This window comes from Chiloscyllium plagiosum, unplaced genomic scaffold (genome assembly GCF_037043375.1).
Source record: "Chiloscyllium plagiosum isolate Xiang-an unplaced genomic scaffold, Cpla_swu_hap1 HiC_scaffold_25, whole genome shotgun sequence".
NCBI classification, from domain to species: domain Eukaryota; kingdom Metazoa; phylum Chordata; class Chondrichthyes; order Orectolobiformes; family Hemiscylliidae; genus Chiloscyllium; species Chiloscyllium plagiosum.
Window position 1 is genome coordinate 3,535,070 of NW_028270163.1, and position 21,257 is coordinate 3,556,326.

Sequence of the window (21,257 nt, forward strand, 5' to 3'; positions counted from 1 at the left end):
GACAGGATAGACCCTGAGAAATTGTCTCTCCCCGACTGGGGTATCTAGAACAGAGAGGGACAAGTCTCAGGATAAGGACAGATCATTTAGGACTGAGTTGAGGAGAAATTTATTAGATTAGATTAGAATAGATTCCCTACAGTGTGGAAACAGACCCTTCGGCCCAACAAGTCCACACCGACCCTCCGAAGAGTAACTAACCAGACCCACTTCCCTCTGACTAATGACAATTTAGCATGGCCAATTCATCTGACCTGCACATCTTTGGATTGTGGGAGGAAACCGGAGCACCTGGAGGAAACCCGCACAGACACGGGGAGAATGTGCAAACTCCACACAGACAGTGGCCCGAGAGTGGAATCAAACCCAGGTCTCTGGTGCTGTGAGGCAGCAATACTAACCACTGAGTCACTGTGTCGCCCAAAAGATTATGAATATTTGCAATTCCGAACTCCAGAGGGTTGTGGACTGAATATAAGTTAGGTTTAGGTGAGTAATCTCTCAGGGGATTGAGGGATATGGAAAGGAGGCAGGTATGTGAATTGAAATTGTTGATCCAATTGTACTGAATGGGGAGCAGGTCAAGGGAGATCATGGTTTACACCTACTCCTATATTTTCATGTTTCCAGCTTTAAGAGTGTTTGGCAGGGCAGTGTCTCTAACCTATAACAGGTTAGATACAAGAAAACAAGCAATTGGATAATTAACACAATGAAGAGAAAGGGTGCAAAGTAGAACAACCTTGGAGCTCGAATACATAATAATCCTTTAGTGATAGCAGTGTAGATTTTTTAGGCTTTAGAAAGATGGATATAACAAGCAAGAATAGATGCAATGATAAGTTAGTTCAATAGCATGAGTTAGGCACACCCCCCGCCCCCCGCCCAATAGAGAGAGTACAGTGAAGATTGCCCAGTTTTCATTGGAGCAGAGAGGGTAAGAGGATGTTTAACTGAGTGTTCACATTGTGAAGGGTTTGCACAGAATCGCCAGCGGAAGATTGTGGGCTCAGTGTCGAGGGGGTGTAAATTCTAAAATGGTCATAAAGACCCAACAGAGTTAGCAAACATCTCTTTAGCACAGGGCCATTGGATGGACAGAGTGCTTTGCCACAGGGAGTGGTTAGGACAGAGATTCCTGCAACATCTCTGGGATAACAAACAGAGGGCAACACAGCACTGGAGGGAGAAAAGGGCAGTTTACTGTTTCAAAGAGCCAGCACAGTCATGAGATGCTGAGAGATTTGAGTAGTACATTAAACATCTAAACAAATAAAGACATCAGATCAAACTGCCTTAATTATTGATTGAGTGGCTGGTATTATTGTGAGGATAAAATCCCTACTGTGTAGAAACAGGCCCTTTGGCCCAACATATCCACACTGAGCCATTCCCCTACCTTATTGCTCAACATTTGCCCCTGACTAATGCACTTAACCTACACACTCCTGAAAACTATGGGCAATTTCCCATGGCCAATCCACCTGACCTCAACATTTTTGGACTGTGGGAGGAAACTGGAGCACGTGCAAACTCCATATTTTTACTGTTTCGATAATCTTGCTAATTGCAAAAGGACATGATGGATGTGGAAAGTGTTCACATTGCACATCCTCGGGACAGCCTAATGCCCATGCATAATGTACACAGCATGATCCTACAAAGACCATACTTGGCATTTTAATTTAATGTGCTTGCATTTAGTCAACCCAATGAAATCGCTGCCAGATTTTGCTTTACTCAGCTTCATTGGAAAGTAACTGAAAGAGCTGATGCGATCTCGACATTTCCCATGGAGTGAGTTAGGCAAGATGACCTCAAAAGAGATGACTGTCCTGTTTTAGTGACATTTGGGTAAATGAGAGAGAGAGAGAACCTCCTGCCTTTCATAGCGTCATAGAAATGTACAGCACGGAAACAGACCCTTCAGTCCAACCCTTCCATGCTGACCAGATATCCCAACCCAATCTAGTCCCACCTGCCAGCACTCGAACCATATCCCTCCAAACTCTTCCTATTCATAGTGGCAAGGGATCTCTTATATTGGCTCTCAGACTGACATCTACCCAAAAGCCAGCCCTCCCACCGCTGTCCCTCAGATAGTCAGCCTGGGCTAAAGGTGGAATGAGCATTCAGTAAGGCATTGAGTCCCGTGGAACTGTCTGGCTGCTAAACACAAGAGCGGGAACATTGTAAAGAAACCAAAGGGAACTTACAATGAGGTTGGACATGAGCATAAACATGGAGATCTCCTTCAGGAATTTCCGTCTCCAGTTGAATTTGTTGTCCATTTGGAGGCACACTTGGGAAGTTCTCCTCAAGTCCAGGCTGGAGAAGCAGTTTGGTGCTCTATTAGGATCGCTTGAGTTGTCTTGTTCCTTTGTGTTTGTGTTGAATGTTGCTGGTGGGGTGGGATCATGGACACCATGAGCTGCCTCTAGAACCAGTGTTTCCTGCTGAGGGTCAGCGATGAGGTCCTTCTCATCCCTCTCTCCAGAGTTTGTAGCCAGCTCCTGTGTGGCATGTGGTCTATGGAGACTCTGGATAATGAAGAGGTTCTGCAGCACATGCTCAATGATAATCAGCGTGGAGTAGGTCAGATTGAGAACGTCGAGGGGCAGCCGCAGAGAGCTGAATGCAATGGCCACAATGGAGAAGTAAGAGATACAGAGCTGGCCGAGAGCAGCTACCTGTAACAGGACCACATCCAAACTACGAGTAGGATTCTCATTGGTGTCAACCCCACTCTCCTCCCATCTGTGCACGGCTGCAGCAGCCAGAGAGCACAGCGACATGACCGAGAGGAGAACAATGTGGTAACCGTAGAACAGCTCAAAGGGTTTGAGCTGTGTGGGATCTGTGGAGATCTTGACCTGGTACAGGATGAAGATACACAGTCCAATGATTATGGTTACACATCCCAACGTTGGCCCCCAAACGATGCTGTGACCTCTGAACTTGTGCTTTGGGTGGATCACGTGCCCATCGATGGTCCTCCCGATATTGGTCCACATGATGTAAAGCATGGTGGAGGCAATAAGGCAGTACTCAATGTTAAATGGGTACATCAGAACCACACCCTTCTGAAAAATAGTGCACAGTTCACTCTGACAGCCGTGGCGTGTAATATTCGTGTCATCTGTAAAATTAAAATCACATTTGGTGAGTTGAACGACAGGAAATATTTTGGTACCCACTGTCTGTGTCGAGTTACCTTGAAGATATGATCTCCTCTGGTCTTTACACAACACAACAGCTGCCTCCTACTTCACTTAATCTCACCAAATCAACATGTCCTCTTTGTTTCTCCCTCACGACTTTGTCCAGCTCCTTCCTCAACTCTGTCCTTGGGCCTCTACGGTTTGTAAATTTTATTAATGACTTGGATGAGGGGACTGAAGGATGGGTCAGCAAGTTTGCAGATGACACAAAGGTTGGAGGTGTTGTTGACAGTATAGAGGGCTATTGTAGGCTGCAGCGGGACATTGACAAGATGCAGAGATGGGCTGAGAGGTGGCAGATGGAGTTCAACCTGGATAAATGCAAGGTGATGCATTTTGGAAGGTCGAATTTGAAAGCTGAGTACAGGATTAAGGATAGGATTCTTGGCAGTGTGGAGGCACAGAGGGATCTTGGTGTGCAGGTACATAGATCCCTTAAAATGGCCACCCAAGTGGACAGGGTTGTTAAGAAAGCATATGGTGTTTTGGCTTTCATTAACAGGGGGATTGAGTTTTAAGAGTCGTGAGATCTTGTTGCAGCTCTATAAAACTTTGGTTAGACCGCACTTGGAATACTGCGTCCAGTTCTGGTCACCCTATTATAGGAAAGATGTGGATGCTTTGGAGCGGGTTCAGAGGAGGTTTACCAGGATGCTGCCTGGACTGGAGGGCTTATCTTATGAAGAGAGGTTGACTGAGCTCGGACTTTTTTCATTGGAGAAAAGGAGGAGGAGAGGGGTCCTAATTGAGGTATACAAGATAATGAGAGGCATAGATAGAGTCGATAGTCAGAGACTATTTCCCAGGGCAGAAATGGCTAACACGAGGGGTCATAGTTTTAAGCTGGATGGAGGAAAGTATAGAGGGGATGTCAGAGGCGGGTTCTTTACACAGAGAGTTGTGAGAGCATGGAATGCGTTGCCAGCAGCAGTTGTGGAAGCAAGGTCATTGGGGACATTTAAGAGACTGCTGAACATGCATATGGTCACAGAAATTTGAGGGTGCATACATGAGGATCAAAGGTCGGCACAACATCGTGGGCTGAAGGGCCTATTCTGTGCTATACTGTTCTATGTTCTATATTCCACCCAGATTATTTGCTCAAGTTTCTCCCTGTGTTAGTGAGCTTCACTTTCTGACCATGTTCTGAGTAAAGAGGTTTCTCTCAAATTAGCCTCACCATTGTACATTTGACTTCTCTTCTCCTGTGCCATCACCTTTTCTCTCATTTAATCTCCCCAATTAGAGACCTTCCCTCTTCCCTTCTCCCCCCCCGCTCCCCAGTTTTCCCCTCTGTGTTCACTTTAAAACTCTGTCACTTTGCAAACTCAATTTCCCAAATTCTAATGAAAGATCGTCAACCTGAAACCTTATCTCTGTTTCTCTCTCCTGACCAAATGAGAATTTCTAGTATTTTCTGTTTTGTGTCATTTTTCACTACATTACAAACCTGCAACATGGCCTCCAATGTTTATTATCGGGGTGGGGGCGGGGGTGCAGCTGCCATGTCAATTAATATCTTTTCATGGTGCAGAGTTTTCTTTGTTCATTCATGGGATGAGGGCATCACTGGTTAGGCCAGCATTTATTCCCCATTCCCTAATTGTCCAAAGGGCAACCACCTTGCTGTGGGTCTGGAGTCCCATGTAGGCTGGACCAGGTAAGGATGACAGTTTCCTTCCCTAAAGGACATTACTGAACCAGATGGGGCTTTCTGACAACAAGCAATGGTTTCACAGTCATCACTAGGGTCTTATTTCCAGATTTTAATTGAATTTGAATTCTACCATCTGCCACTGTAGGATTTGAGCCCAGGTCCCGAGAACATTACTCTGAATTAACAGTCCAGTGATAACGTCACTAGGTCACCACCTCCCTGTGTGGTTTATAGGTGGGAGTTGGTATTCTGAAATGTCCTCTGAAAACCTTGGTTAGCTTTCACATGTATGCTGGCCATTATCAACTCTACCAATAAGCAACCCCCCTTTCTCCAACTCCGACAGTGCGCAATGCTGCTAACAGCTTATCTGACATCCCAGAGCTGGTTGAATCATAGAATCTCTATAGTGTGGGAACAAGCCATTTGGCCCAACAAGCCTACATCAACCCTCCAAAGAGTAACCCCACCCAGATCCGTTCCCCTGCCCTATTACTTTACATTTCCCCCTGACTAATGCACCTAACCTACACATCCCTGAACACTATGAGCAATTTAGCATGGCCAATCCGCCCTAATCTGCACAATTTTGGACTGGGGGAGGAAACCCACGCAGACACGGGGAGAATGTGTAAACTCCACACACTTGCCCGAGGCTGGAATTGAACCCGGGTCTCTGGTGCTGTGAGGCAGCAGTGCTAACCACTGAGCCACCATACCACCTGTTGTTGAGCAAAAACATTCAGCAATAAATGTTGGGAACATTGAAGCCATTGTTTTTAGTCTTCCACCAACTCCATCCCTCATGCTACCGATGGTCTGTGATGAAGTCGGTTGTTTCGGAGTTGTGGCATCATATTTGACCCAGAGATGAGTTTCCATCCTCAGCTCTGCACCACTCAGACTATCTGAATCCACCTCTATGACATTATCCATCAGCACCCTCATCTTAGCTCACATGGGGCTGAACCTCTCATTCACATCTTTGTTAGCTCCAGGTTTGCTTCTTGTCCTGCTACTGAAAAATCAAAGCCCACTCTGTCTACTCCTGACCCTATTTCTTATGTTCTTACGTTCCACAAATTGAGTTGTTACACATATGAAACACGACCAGTTTAGTCTCTAGAATGATTAATGTGACTCCTATCTAAGATGAAAGGGAGCCACTCCAGGTTTTATTAATGAACAAGAAAGCCAAAACACATTGATTATGACAAACATAGCCTTTAACTTGGTGAAACTGATGATTAATTCTGAACATCGGAGCAAGGGGCAGGGCCATTTGACCCTTCGAGCCTGCTCCATATTTAACCTCAACTCAACTTTCCTGAATTCTGAATGTAGGTTTGCTTGCTGAGCTGGAAGGTTCATTTCCAGATGTTTCGTCACCCTACAAAGTAACATCTTCAGTGGGCCTCAGGTGAAGTAATGCTGATAATTCCTGCTTTCTGTTGATGTGTTTAGGTTTCTTTGAGTTGGTGATGTCATTTCCTGTGGTGAAGCCACTTCCTGAATACCCCCGATAATCTTTGCACAATCTTTAATCTTTTTATCACCTACCAGAGTGGTGAACCTTATGAGTAGCTCAGTTAGTAGATTAGATTAGATTAGATTAGATTACAGCGTGGAAACAGGCCCTTTGGCCCAACAAGTCCACACCGACCTGCCGAAGCGCAACCCACCCATGCCCCTACATTTACCCCTTACCTAAAACTACAGGCAATTTAGCATGGCCAATTCACCTGACCCTGCACATCTTTGGACTGTGGGAGGAAACCGGAGCCCCCGGAGGAAACCCACGCAGACACGGGGAGAACGTGCAAACTCCACACAGTCAGTCGCCTGAGCGGGAATTGAACCCGGGTCTCAGGCGCTGTGAGGCAGCAGTGCTAACCACTGTGCCACCGTGCCGCCCAAAAGTAGCTTGTGGAGTTTGAGATCCACTCCAGAGTGTTGAACCTATGACCTAGGCTGGTATCCCCAGTGGAGCACGGAAGGGGTGCTGCACTGTTGCTGGTGCATCTTTTGATTGAGACACTAACCCAAAGTCCTGGGACCCCTCGTCAACATGAAAGGTCCCATGTCATGATTTGAAAGAAGAATGATGGATGTCTCTCCATTGCTTTGGCCAATATTTATCCCTTGAATGATATCGTGAGCAGTGTGGTCATTCTTTGTTGTGTTGTGGGAACTGCCTGTCCATAAACTGTCAGCTGTTTCTCCTACACTTCACGAGTGACTACACTTCAACAAGCACTTCATCAGCTGAGATGTTGTGAGGTGTTTGCCATGTAAATTCATGGAGTTGTAGAAATTCACAGCGTCGGAGGGGGATATTTGGCCCATCATACCCTTACTGACTGACATAAGCATGTAGCTTATCTCACTGTCCAGCTCCTGGTCTACACCTTGAGTGAGTGTTGAAGAGTTTCTTAATTCTTTCCGATGGTTTTTGCCTCTGCCGCTGCTTTGGCAGCAGGTCTCAGACACCCACCAACCACTGGGTGATAAACAATCCTCTCAAATTCCCTCTCAAGCTCTTGCCTAGTCTATGCCCTCTGTTTAGAGATCTTTAAGGGGGGTTAGAATAGTTAAGTGGTTGTTTTTCTCCAGCACAATCTTAATGGGCTGGAAGGCCGTTTGTATGTGCTGTTGACCTCAATGACTCCATGACCTCTCATGAGTGACCTATCTATTATATCTCGTTTTATACATTGCAATTAAATCTCCTCTCAGCCTTCTTAATGTCTAACCTAGCAATTCTAGCCTATCCAGTCTTTCATCATAACTATCATTCTCGAGTCCAGAGAGCATCAATGAAGTCTCCTCTGTCCTCTCTCACATCTTTCCTGTATTGTGTCAACTGGAACAGTGCCCTAGCTGCAGCCTAACAGCTCCAGCATTATCTCCTGAGTCCACATTATCCAGCTACCTTCGATGACCTTTGGATGCATTCCCCGAGGTCTCTTTACATTCCACAGAGAGTGGCCTCATCCTTGTGTCCCTGTTGCTATGAAGCTGAGGAACTCAATATCCGCAGCCTTTTCCCCTGGCTTTGCCAATAGCTGATATACAATGTCTTCACTTCACAGCCTGCACAGTGTCACCTGTCCCAGGGAAGTAACTAACGGGACAGAAAAACCACTCTCTTGTTTTACAAAACCAAACTGCTGAGAAATGGAAAGCGAGGAATGGGTGTGTTGTGGCTTGTTGGATCTCCAGAAACAAAATTACCTTGATGCTGTGTTCTGCTCCCATTGTGTGTGGTTTGCTCCTTGACCTCCAACTCCATGTGAATTGAATCATCAGTCACTGCATTCATCCATAGCACCAGGTCTGTCGCCAGGGTCAACATGAGCCCACACCTACAGCAAGGTGAAGAAACAAGGAGTCTCACATGAACGTATTTAATGGGATGTTGGTATGCACCAGTCCAACAATATCTCATTGTGGAGAGAGCGGTGCTGGAAAAACACAGCAGGTCAGGCAGCATCCGAGGAGCAGGAGATTCGACGTTTCGGGCACAGGCCCTTCTTCAGGAATGAGCAGAGAGTGTTCAGCAGGAGAAGATAAAAGGTAGGGAGGAGGGACTTGGAGGAGGGGAGGATAGGTATCACATTTCCAACTCCCCTCCTCCACGTCCCTCCTCCCTACCTTTTATCTTCTCCTGCTGAACACTCTCTGCTCATTCCTGAAGAAGGGCCTGTGCCCGAAACGTCGAATCTCCTGTTCCCTGGATGCTGCCTGACCTGCTGTGCTGTTCCAGCAATAAAGTTTCAACTTTGATCTCCAGCATCTGCAGACCTCACTTTCTCCTTCTCTTTGACCAGTCTGTCTCAAACTCAAACCCTCAGTGAGATATCTTAGCCACTGTAGCAAGCTACATCCCAGATAGAAAACGGACGTGGGAGTCTATTAAATAATGCTTTTCTCAACTGAGGGGTTTATCATCATTTAGTCATAGAGTCATACAGCACGGAAACAGACCCTTCGGTCCAACCAGTCCATGCTGAACCTAATCCCAAACTAAGTCAGTCCCACCTCCCCGTTCCTGGCCTATATCCCTCCAAACCTTCCCTATCCATGTCCTTATCCAAATGTCTTTTCAATGTTGTAACTGTACCCACATCCACCACTTCCTCAGGAAGGTCATTCCATAAGCAAACCATCCTCTGTGTAAAACAGTTGCCTTTCAAATCTTTTTTAAATCTCTCTCCTCTCACCTTAAAAATGTGCCCCCTCATCTTGAAATCCCCCACCCTAGGGTAAAGACAACTGCCATTAACTCTATCTATACCGCTTGTTATTTTATAAACTTCTATCAGGTCACCTCTCAATCTCCTACACTCCAGTGGAAAAGGCCCCAGCCTATCCAGCCCTTCTCCATAACTCAAACCTTCCATACCCGGCAACATCCTGGTAAATCTCTGCCGAAACTTCTCCAGCCTAATTATGTCCTTCCTATAAGTGGATGATCAGAACTGGACACAGTACTGTCGAACCTCAACATAACGTCCCAACTCCTATACTCAAACAACTGAGCAATGAAGCAAGCGTACTAAATGCCTTTTTAACCACCCTGTCAGTATTTAAGTTCTGAGAGATAGGATTTACATGCGTTTGGAGAGACAAGGACTGACGAGGGAATGCCAGCATGGCTTTGTGTGTGAGAAATTGTTTCTCATAAACTTGAACATCCTTAGACAAACTGGTTGTAAACATATCAGATGTGGGGAGATCCTGTTTGATGGGGAAAGGGGGTGAGGAGATGGTGGAAGGGCAGTCATTTGGCAGGACCTCCTGGAAGACATCTAAATACAAGCTGCCAGTATCCGCCTCACCAATTACACTGAGTACACTCTGGATGCTATGCTTATGTAGCTTTACTGTGGAGCTGTTTAAAACAATGGTACTTGCGACAGGAGTCATGCTAGCCAGGCTGCCATTTATTGCCTATCCCTAATTGCCCTGGAAAAGGTGAACTGCTGCTGTGGGTTGACCCACAATGCCCCTCGAGAGGGAATCCAGTCACACTGAAGGAATAGCAGTATATTTCCAAGGCAGGATGGTGAGAGGCTTGGAGGGGAACTTGCAGGAGGTGGTGTTCCTCTGTATCTCCTGCCCTTGTCCTTCTCGATGGAAATGATCGTGGGTTTGGAAGGTGCTGTCTAAGGAGCCTTGGTGAATTCTGTAGTGTATCTTGTAGACAGTACACACTGCTGCTATTGAGTGTTAGTGCGGAGGGAGTGGATGATTGTGGATGTGGTGCTAATCAAGTGGGCTGCTTTCTTCTGGATGGTGTCAAGCTTCTTGATCGTTGTTGGTGCTGTATTCATCCAGACAAGTTCCATCACACTACTGACTTGTGCCTTGTAGATGGTGGACAGGATTTAGGGAGTTACTTGCTGTGGTATTCCTAGCCTCTGACCTGCTCTTGTAGCCACTGCATTTATGTGGTGAATCCAGTTGAGGTGGTCAATGGTAAGCCATGAATGTTGATTGTGGAGGATTCAGTGATGGTAACACTATTGAATATCAAGGAGTGGTGGTTAGATTGTCTCTTACTGGTGATGGTCATAGCCTGGCATTTGTGTGGTGTGAATGTTACTTGCCACTTGTCAGCCTGAGCCTGGAATTGTCCAGATCTTGTTGCATTTGAACATGGACTGCTTCAGTGTCTGAGGAGTTGCGAATGGTGCTGAGCATGTTAGCTCATGATTGCAGAATCCCCACGTCTGACCTTGTGATGGAGGGAAGGTCATTGATGAAGCAGCTGTCGATGGTTGGGCCGAGGACACTACCCTGAGGAACTCCTGCAGAGATGTCCTGGAGCTGAGATGACTGACCTCCAACAACCACAACCATCTTCCTATGTGCCAGGTGTGAGTTCAACCAGTGGAGAGATTGCCCCCTGATACCCATGGATTCCAGTTTTGCCAGGGCTCCTTGATGTCACACTCAGTTGAATGCAGCCTTGATGTCAAGGGCTGTCCCTCTCCCCTCCCCTGGGGGATTCAGCTGCACTGTCCATGTTTGAACCGAGGCTGTAATGAGGTCAGGAGCTGAGTGACCCTGGTGGACCCCAAACTGGGCATCACTGAGCAGGTTATTGCTGAGCGGGTTCTGCCTGATAGCCCTGTTACTGACACCTTCCATCACTTTACTGATGATCAACAGTAGACTGATGTGGCAGTAATTGACTGGGTTAGATTTGTCCTGCTTTTTGTGTACAACACATAACTTGGGCAATTATCAGGTAGATGCCAGTGTTATAACTGCACTGGAACAGCTGGCTGGGGGAGCAGCAAGTTCAGGAGCACAAGTCTTCAGTCCCATCGCCAGAATATTGTCAGGGCAAATATCCAGTGCCTCCAAATGTTCCCTGACATCACGTGGAGTGAATCAAATTGGCTGGAGACTGGTATCTGTGACGCTGGGGACCACTGGAGGAGGCTGTGATGGATCACCCACTCGGCACTTCTGGCTGAAGATTGCTGTGAATAGTTCAACCTTATCTTTTATCCGCTGTACTGGGCTCGCCCATTGCTGAAGATGGGGATATCCGTGGAATCTTCTCCTCCCCAGTTAGTTGTCCACCACCGTTCACGACTGGATGTGGCAGGACTGCAGAGCTTAGATCTGATTCGTTGGTAGTGGGATCACTTTGCTGTGTAGCCAAATGCTTTCAGTGTTTAACACCTATGTAAACATTTTGTAACTTCACGAGGTTGGGTTTTAGCTCGGCCTGGAGCTGCTCCTGGCAACCCACCTTCCATCCCCATCAATCACCAGAGCTGCTTGCCCTGCCCAGTGGGAATGATCAAGTGGGGATTGCTGTATACCCACATGGAGGGATCTAAAAGGGGTCAATACTGACCATGAGACTGTCACATGGAGGGAGGCAAGCCCTTTTCTTAATGTACAGTCTGGTCTTACAACAGGTTACAGCAACACAAACCACATCTCGTTTACTCCATAAAACTTACAATGGCTCAGTGGTTAGCACAGCTGCCTCACAGCACCAGGGTCTCAGGTTCAATTCCAGCCTCGGGTGACTGTCTGTGTGGAGTTTGCACATTCTCCCCGTGTCTGCGTGGGTTTCCTCCCACAGTCCAAAGATGTGCAGGTCAGGTGAATTGGCCATGCTAAATTGCGCGTAGTGTTAGGTCAATTAGTCAGAGGGAAATGGGTCTGGGTGGGTTACTCTTCGGAGGGTCGGTGTGGACCCGTTGGGCCGAAGGTAAAGACAATGACTGCAGATGCTGAAAACCAGATTCTGGATTAGTGGTGCTGGAAGAGCACAGCAGTTCAGGCAGCATCCAAGGACAGGCAAAATCCGAGGACAGGCCTGTTTCCACACTGTAGGGAATCTAATCTAATCTCAGCCAACCTGACGTATTCGAGACCACATATCTCGATGAAACAAAGAGCAGGGCCGCAGCCTGGTGATCAGCAGAAGAAGGGAAATGAATGCTGCAGACAGCAAACCCTAAAACCTCCACAGAAAGCACAAAACACTGCTGCAAGTCAGAAACAAAAACAGAAACTGTTGGAAAAGCTCAGCAGGGCTGGCAGCATCTGTGGAGAGAAATCAGAGTTAACATCTCAGGTCCAGTGACCATTCCTCAGGACTGATGGCAACTGGGAAATGTTCTTAAGCCGAAGATAGGATGGGACGGGGGTGGGGGAGGAGTAAACGATAGAACTCAATGAGAAGGAAAAACACTTGGACAATTGAATGGCTAGAGACCAGCCAAGGAGAGTGAATGGCTGCTGTTGGGAACTGTTAGTAGTTGACAGTGGGCCATGTGCAGTAGCAGTCCATGTAATGCCAAGGCCTGTTTTGTGGGGTGGAGGAAAGGCACTCAGGCCCTAAAGTTATTGAACTCAATATTGAGTCCAGAAGGCGGCAGGGTCCCCACGTGGAAAGTGAGGTGCTGTTCTTTCAGCTTGTGCTGAGCTTCAGTGGAACACTGCAGCAAACCTGAGATCGAGGTGTTAGCCAGGGAACAGGGTGGGGTGTTAAAGTGGAAAGCAGCTGTAAGCTCAGGGTCTTTTTTTGCAGACAGAACGTAGGTGTTCTGCAAAGCAGTCACCCAGTTGACATTTTGTTTCCCCCAATATAGAGGAGACCACCCTAAAAACTCTTTTGGCAACACTCAACGCTAAAGAATATTTCAAAGGATGACAGAGTGCAATTCAGAGCTGGCCAAAGAAACTTTTCCAGCTTGGTGAGATCAGCCTGCCCCAGAAAGTCACATTGATCCTGGCTGGGTGAGGGTGAAGGCATGTGAAGATGGGATTTATTAAAATTGTGGAGAACAAGGCGTACCTCAAGTGGTACCAAGTGAAGTTTAGGACTAATTCTCCTCCATGGGGCGGCATGGTGGCTCAGTGGTTAGCACTGTTGCATCAGGGTCCCAGGTTCAATTCCAGCCTCGGGCGACTGTCTGTGTGGAGTTTGCGCATTCTCCTTCTGTTCATTCCACACACAAACCAGCCTCTGTGTAAAGAAATTGTCCCTCATGTCTTTTTTAAATCTTCCTCCTCTCACCTTAAAATATGCTCCCTTGTCTTGAAATCCTCCAGCTTCGGGAAAAGACACCTGACAATCACCTTATCAATGCCCCTCATGATCTTATAAACCTCCATAAGATCACCCCTCAACCTCCTCTGCTCCAGTGAAAAAAGTCCCACCATACCCAGCTTCTTCTTGTACCTCTACCTTCCATAGCTGGCAACATCCTGGTAAATCTGTCCTGAGCCTTCACCAGTTTAATAATACCCTTCCTGGAGTCAAAAAGGATGAATAAATTCTCTATTTATTCAGGGTGTCGCCAAGGCAGAGGCACTGTGACAGGGTAATAACCAGACCGAGGATGGGGGAGGAGAGCTGGCCGGGATAATAACCAGACTGAGGGTGGGGAGGGGAGCTGTCCGGGATAACACTGGAGGAGAGGCTGTATGAGGGAGGGGACACAGGGAATGGAAACAAGCTGTTTTCAGTGATGCAAGAGTTTGAAATTAAGAGGGTGACAGTTGAAGATTGATTACAACAGGATGGACAGCATTACAACGCTTTTTTACACAGAGGGTTGTGAGGTTATGGATTAGTGTGTGGAAGCTGTGATCGCATTAATATTCAACAAGAGGTTGGGCAGGTGGGGGTGGTCCCCTCTGCTCGTTCTGTCCAGTTTTATATTGTTTTTGTAGGAGGTGAGCGGGTCACGCTGGATTCCATCTTCACCCGCGGGATCAGCGTTCCTGTCTCCTTCCCCCTTTCACTCTCTCTCACATACACACACACACACCGAAACACACACTCACTCTCACACACAGACACACACCTCCTCTAGCTCTATGCTCCTTTGAAGTCTTTCTCTGCTGTTCTTTCATTCAGATCTCCTGTGAACTTTGCCCCACCAGGAGTGACCTTGTCTTTCATTAGCCCTGTTTTTACATCTCTCTGCTTCTCCAGTAAATTACATGGGATTATGTAGGATGTGTGGCAGAGAAATAGGCCATTCAGCCCATCCAGTTCATGCTGGTGTTTATGCTCCCACTGAGCCTCCTCCCATCTTTCCTCATCTAACTCTACCACTGTCACTCTCTGAGGCCTTCTTTCACATATCCTTTCTCCGTTTCCCCTTCAATTCATTGATACTACTTACTTCAGCTACTCTCTTACTGGTGGCTCAGTGATGAGCACTGCTACCTCACAGCACCAGGGATCTGGGGTCGATTCCAGCCTTGGGCAAGTGTCTGTGTGGAGTTTGCAATATTCTCCTTGCATCTGCGTGGGTTTCCTCTGAATGCTCTGGTTTCCCCCCACAGTCCAAAGATGTGCAGGTTAGGTGGATTGGCCATGGGAAATTATCCATAGTATCCAGGGATGTCTAGGCTGAGTGGGTAAGCCAAGGGAAATGCAGGGTTAAAGGGATGGGGTGGGTCTGCAATGCTCATTGGAGGGTCAGTGTAGACTCGATGGGCTGAACAGCCTGTTCCCATGCTGTAGGATTCTCTGATACTTGTGGGAGTGAGTTACACTTTCTTCCTGCTCTCTGGAAGTGGATTCTTTTGGATTTTTTATTTAATATTGACCCACAGTAGAAAATATTCCCTCCACATCCACTCGATCAAAACCTTTCATCATTTTAAAGACCTTAATTAAACCAAGATCATTTGTTGTGAGGCCCTTAGAGTCAGTGGGCAAGCTCCAGTTCTGGCTCCAACTGGAAGCCCAGTTCCAATCTACTCCTCATTGAACACGTCAGTCAGAGAGACAGGTCTTACCTGGTGACATTACGGTATGTATGGAAGCAATCTTTCGAGTGAAACCACAAGATGTAGGTCTGAAAATAATAGAGAAATAGAAGAGATTTTCAACTGGGTTTCAACCATTCTTGAATAAGTAGCTAAATCTCTTGAGAAACGTAGCAGTTGAGTCCAGTGACCTTTGTCAGAACTCTGTTTCTCTCTCCTCAGATGCTGCCAGACCTACTGAGTTTCTCCAGCACTTTCTGTTATTGTTTGATTCACATCTCCAGCATCCACAGTTCTTTAGTTTTAGCTAAATTTCCCCTTGGATTCTCTTGCGTATTGATTTGTAACTTGACTGAGGGATGTTTCAGTTGCCTTCTGTCTGATTGGATGACTGAAGAGATGGAGATAAGCCAGTCTTGTTGTGACTGCCGTGGGAAACTGGGCCTGTTGTAGGCTTCTCGTACTGAGCGATCTCAGCCTGCTCAGGTAGATAAGCCCAGCTACTGGAGCTGCTGCTATTGCTGTCCCGGTGTAGAATAAAGTGCAAATAATTCCCTTGACTGATCCCCTGACCTCCAGCTGGAATGTGGATACGGAGAATTGGGCAGCGACTGAGGGGAACATCAGGTTGCCATGGTGACAGCCCATTCATAATCTCAGAATTTGCAGATGGCGCCAACTGGGCTGTGATGGACAGAGAATCACACTGAAATAAATAACGTTAATACCATTTGTGCTATGGCCCTGAAATCAATAGAGGTAGAGTTTTGATGAATATGCAGATGAGTCTCTGAGGTAACTGAGGAATGAAGGCTGCAATTTAGAGCCGAGATGTTCCTGCAAGAGGTTCATAAGAAAAAGCGAACACAGTACTGGGAGGTGTCATTTCTCAAGGGAGTTAAAAACCAGAGAGTTCATGTTAACCTCGTGTAGCACACTTGGGTGCAGCACACTTCAGACCACTGGGCAGGTCAGTGTTCAGAATTATGTTCAGAAAGTTATTCAGCCCATCATATCTGCACCAGCTCTCTGAGCATTTTGACTCAGTATCATTCTTCTGCCTCTCCCCATAACCCTGCACATTGTTTCCATTGAAGTAACCATCCACAGCCCCTCTGTAACCATCCTCAGTTGAACCTGCCTCCATCATATTTCCAAGCAGTCTGTTCCAGATCCTAACTACCCACCATGTGAAAAAAAAACTACGTCCGCAGGTCACTTTAAATCTCTGGTCTCTCGTTCTTGAACATTTTATTACTGGGAACAATTTCTTCTTATCTGCTCTGTCCAGCCTACTCCTCATTTTGACACCGTCTATCAGATCTCCTCCTAGCCTTCTTCTGTCCCTGGAATTATTCTTATAAATTGCTTCAGGATGTGTTCACATCCTCCCTATAATGTGTTCAGAACTGTATGCAATACTGAGGTCTAACGAGTCTCTTGTGTAAGTTAAGTACCACCTCGTGCTCTATGCTCCTGTTAATAAAGGAGCTAACACCAGGTCCTTTGCTAACTGCTCCCTTCACCTGTCCTGCTGCCTTCAATGATCTGTGCACACATCAACCCAGGTCCCTGCTCCTGTACTCCCTTTAGAATTGTACCCCCCCTGATTTTATATTATCTTCCTATGTTCTTCCGAGGGCAACTCCAGACATTTCTCTGTATTGAACTTCATCTGCCACCTATCCACTCCCTCCACCACCTCGTCAATGTCCTTTTGGAGTTCACACACTGTTCTCTGAATTTATAATTCTTCCAAGTTCCATGTCATCTGCAAATTCTGAAGACCCAGATCATTAGTGCACATCGGGAAAACCAAACCTTCTCAATATTGGGAATTCCACTACAAATCTTCCTCCAGACCAAAAACTATCCCTTAGCCTCGACTGGCTGTTTCCTCTCCCTCAGCCAGTCCTGTACACATGTTGTTTCTGTCTCCCTGATTCCGTGACCTGCGTCTTTCCTCACAAGTCTGTTGTGTGACACTGTATCAAACACTTTCTGGAAGTCCATGTAAACCACATCAACAGTATTATGTTCATCAAGCCTTTCCTCTACCTCTTCAAAACATTTTCCTTTTAGAAATCTGCAACGAATCTTCCCAACTGACACACTTTTTCCATTAACTATTAATTCTATCCCAAAGAACTATTCCTGGAAGCCTCTCCATACCATAGATAATTGAATGTATAAACTAGTTTCACTGGTTGGGACTTCTGGAACTAGGGGCATAATCTGGGAATTAGGGCTAATCAGTACAGGAGAGAGATTAGGAAACACCTCTATACACAAAGGGTAGGAGATGTGAGGAACTCTCTTCCACAAACAGCAGTGGTTGTTGGATCAGTTATTAGTTTTAAGTCTGAGGTAAATCTATTTTTTTCGCAATGGTATGAAGGGATGTGGGCCGAAGGCAGACCACAGAGCAGCCACCATCTTGTTAAATGGTGGAACAGGCTCAAGGGGCTGAATGGCCTCCTCCTGTTCCTCCGTTCCAATGAAGGCACTGGTGAAGATACAAATCATTTACCAGAATGAGAGTAAAACCGAGAGCTTAAAACCCAACAGGAAAGATGCTGGTTCTGTTCACATGAGCACAGAGACGATTGAGGACTAACTGGATAGATACCTTGAACATGGCAGATGTAAAGTGTATGTTGTCATTTGCTGGAGAGACCAGCACCAAAGGCCATAGATAGACCATGGACTAATAAAGTGTCACTATGACAGGGAATGGTTGAGATGGAAAATACAGATATATTCAAGGGGGTGTTAGATAAGCTCTTAAGGGTTATAATGAGAGTTAGAGTAAGAGTCAGGGTTAGGGTGAGGGATAGTGTTAGGGTTAATATGAAAGTTGGGTTAGTAGAGCAAGAGTTAGGGTTAGGGTTTGAGATAGGGTTAGGATGAGGCTGAGGGAGAGAATTAAGGTTAGTGTGAACCTTGCGGTTGGCATGAGGGCTTAGGGTTAGAGTAAGGGTGAGGGTGAGCATTAGGGTTAGGATTAGAATCAGGGTTAGGGTTGGGCTGAGCATGAGACTTAGGTATAGAGTTATGGCTACCTTTAGGATAGTGTTGTGATCACGGTCAGGATAAGAATGACGGTTAGGTTTAGGGATAAGATTAGAGTTAGGGTTAGGTTTAGAATGAGGTTGAGAGCTGTGTTTAGGGTTAGGGATAAGGCAAAAGGATAGGGTTAGGATGAGGGTTAAGGTTAAGGTTAGGATTATAATTAGTGTTAGGGACGACTGAAGGTTGGTGGCATGGTTATGGTATTGTTAGGGTTGGCGTTAGGGTTAGGGTAAGGCTTAAAGTTAGAGATAGGATTAGGATGAGGGTTAGAAATAGGTTTAGGTTAGGATATGGGTTAGAGTTAGGATTAGAGTTAGTGTGAGGGTGAAGTTGAGGATGTGGGTGTGGGTGAGTGAGATGATGAGGGTACGGGATATAGTTAAGATTTGGGTAAAGTTTAGCATTAATGTTCGGGTTAGGGTATGGGTTGATGTTCGGGTTAGGGTTAGGGCTGCCTTGAGGATTGAGGTGAGGGTCTGGGCTAGGGTCTGGGTTAGACATATGCTTGGGGTTAGGGCTGGCGTTAGGGTTAGGATTAGGGTGAGGATGAGGTTTGGGGTTAGAGTTGGGGCTAAGGATAGAGGTAAAGTTAGATTTAGAGTGCAGCTGAAAATTAGGGATGGGTTTAGGGTTAGACCTAGAATTAAGATTAGGTTTAGAGTGTGACTGAGAGTTAGGGTTAGCGTTAGGGATAGGATATGGGAGACTGGATATGGCTAGCATAAGGATGAAAGTTCAGGTAAGGATTAAGGGTGAGAGGTATTGTTAGGGTCACAATGAAGGTGAGGGTTAGTATTAGAGCGATGGTTGAGTTAGGGTAGGATGAGGGTGAGAGTTAGGGCTTGGGGTAGGGTCAGCGTAGAGTTAGGGATATGGTTGGGTTAAAGTTAGGTTGAGGGTGCGGATGAGGGATTTGGTCATCTTGAGAGTTAAGGTTAGGTGTAGGGTTAGAGTTAGGTTTAGGTTGAATGTGAGGGTTAGGGTTAGGCTTGGGGTTGAGGTTAGCTTGATACTTAGGGTTCGGTTTAAGATCACCTTAGGATCAGGCTGAGGGAGCAGTTTAAGGCATGGTTTTGTTTTAGAGTTGAGGTTAGGATGAGGTTTAGGGTAAGTATGAGTTAGGGTGAGGGTAAGGCTGAGCGTGAGGGTTATAGTTAGGATTAAAGTGAGGTTGAGTGTCAATGTTAGAGGTGGAGTGAGGGGGAGGGGGAGGGGGAGGATTGGGTTAAGGGTGAGGGTTAGGGGTAGGGTTAAGATTTGGGTTCAAGTTAAGTTTTGCGTTAGGGTTAGGGTGAGGGTTAGGGTTAGGGTTAGCTTAGGGTTAGAGTGATGGTAAGGGTAATATATAGGGTTAGGTTTCGTGCGAGGGTTAGGAGTAGGGTTAGGGTGCGAATTGGGTTAGGGTTAGGATTGGGAAAGGGTGAGGGTTAGGGTAGGGTTAGGGTTCAAGTCAGTGTTAGGTGAGGGTTAGGTTTAGAATTAGGATTAGGGTTAGGGCGAAAGTGAGGTTTTGGATTAGGGTTAGGGTGAGGGTTATGGTAAGGGTGAGGGTTAGAGTGAGGGTTAGGGTTAGAGTGAGGGTTAGAGTGAGGGTTAGGGTTAGGGTGAGGGTTGGATTGAGGGTTAGATTGAGGGTTAGATTGAGGGTTAGGATTAGGGTGAGGGATAGGGTGAGGGATAGGGTGAGGGACAGGGTGAGGGATAGGGTGAGGGATAGGGTGAGGGTTAGTGTTAGCATTAGGGGGAGGTTTAGGGTTCGAATTAGAGTATGGGTTTGAATTAGGGTTAGGGTTAGAGTCAGGGCTAGTGTGAGAGTGAGATTTTGGGTTAGGGTTAAGGAAAGGGGATATCAGGGTTTGGGTGAAGGTAAGGGTTCGGGTGAGGTTTAGGGTGAGGGTTAGGTGAGGATTAGGTGAGGGTTTACTTTAGGGGTCGGGGTTAGGGTTAGGGATAGGGCTAGGGTTAGGGTGAGGGTTAGGGTGATATATAGGGTTAAGGTTATGTTTAGGATTAGGTTAGAATCGGTGAGGGTTAGCATGAGGGTTAGGGTGAGAGTTGTGGATTAGGATTAGGGTTACGTTTAATTTTAGGGCGAGGTTTAGGGTTGGGTTTAGGCATAGGGTTAGGGTTAGTTTGAGGGTTAGGGTTAGGGTTAAGTTTAGGGTTAGGTCAGGGTTAGGGTCAGGGTTATAGGGTTAGTGTTAAGGTTAGGGTTAGGGTAAAGGTGTGAGTAAACGTTTGTGTTATGCTTAGGGTTAGGAATGGGGTTTGGGTTTGGGTTGATATTTTGGTGAGACTTAGGTTTTGGCTTCGGGTTAGGGTTAGATTGTGTATTAGGGTTAACATTCGGGTTAGGGTTAGGTTTAGGGCTGTGGTTAGGATTAGGGTGGGGGTGGGGATGGGGTTGTGGGTGAGGGTTAGGGTCCGAGTTAGGGTTATGTTTAGGATTGGGTTAGCGTTCGGGTGAGGGTTAAGATTAGGTCAGAGTTAGGGCTATGGCTAGTGTTAGGATTAGGGTGAGGTTAAGGTTAGGGTTAGGATTAGGGTTAGGGTTAGAATTAGAGTATGGGTAGAGTCAGGGTTAGGGTTAGAGTCAGGGTTCGTGAGAGAGAGAGGTTTTGGGTTAGATTTAAGGAAAAAGGATGTCATTAGGGTGAGAGGGTTAGGGTTAAAGTTAGGGGTAGGGTTAGGGTGTGAGTAAGTGTTAGTGTTATGCTTAAGGTTAGGAATGGGGTTAGGGTTTGGGTTGGTGTTTTGGTGAGACTTAGGTTTTGGCTTCGGGTTAGGGTTAGATTGTGTATTAGGGTTAGCATTCAGGTGATGGTTAGGGTTAGGTTTAGGGCTGTGGTTAGGGTAAGGATTAGGGTGAGGGTTTACTTTAGGGTTGGGTGGGGGCTAGGGTGAGGGTTAGAGTGAGGGTTAGGTTTAGTTTAGGGTTAGGGCTAGGGCTAGGGCTAGGGCTAGGGCTAGGGCGAGGGCGAGGGCGAGGGCGAGGGCGAGTGTTGGGTTGTGTGTTAGGGTTACGGTCAGGGTTAGGGTTAGAG

At 46.5% G+C, this 21,257-nt stretch overlaps 1 protein-coding gene across 2 annotated transcripts in view; it reads right to left on the reverse strand.

Annotated features, from left to right (window-relative positions):
* Window positions 1–21,257, reverse strand: part of LOC122561909 (proton channel OTOP3-like) — a 36,013-nt gene that overhangs the window by 2,128 nt on the left and 12,628 nt on the right. For both annotated transcript variants that reach the window (XM_043714236.2, XM_043714235.2), the window contains exons 4-6: window positions 15,172–15,230; window positions 8,113–8,243; window positions 2,217–3,139 (exon numbers count right to left, since the gene is read on the reverse strand). In XM_043714236.2, coding sequence (XP_043570171.2) covers window positions 2,217–3,139; window positions 8,113–8,243; window positions 15,172–15,230 — 1,113 coding nt within the window. The remainder of the gene's footprint in view (window positions 1–2,216; window positions 3,140–8,112; window positions 8,244–15,171; window positions 15,231–21,257) is intronic.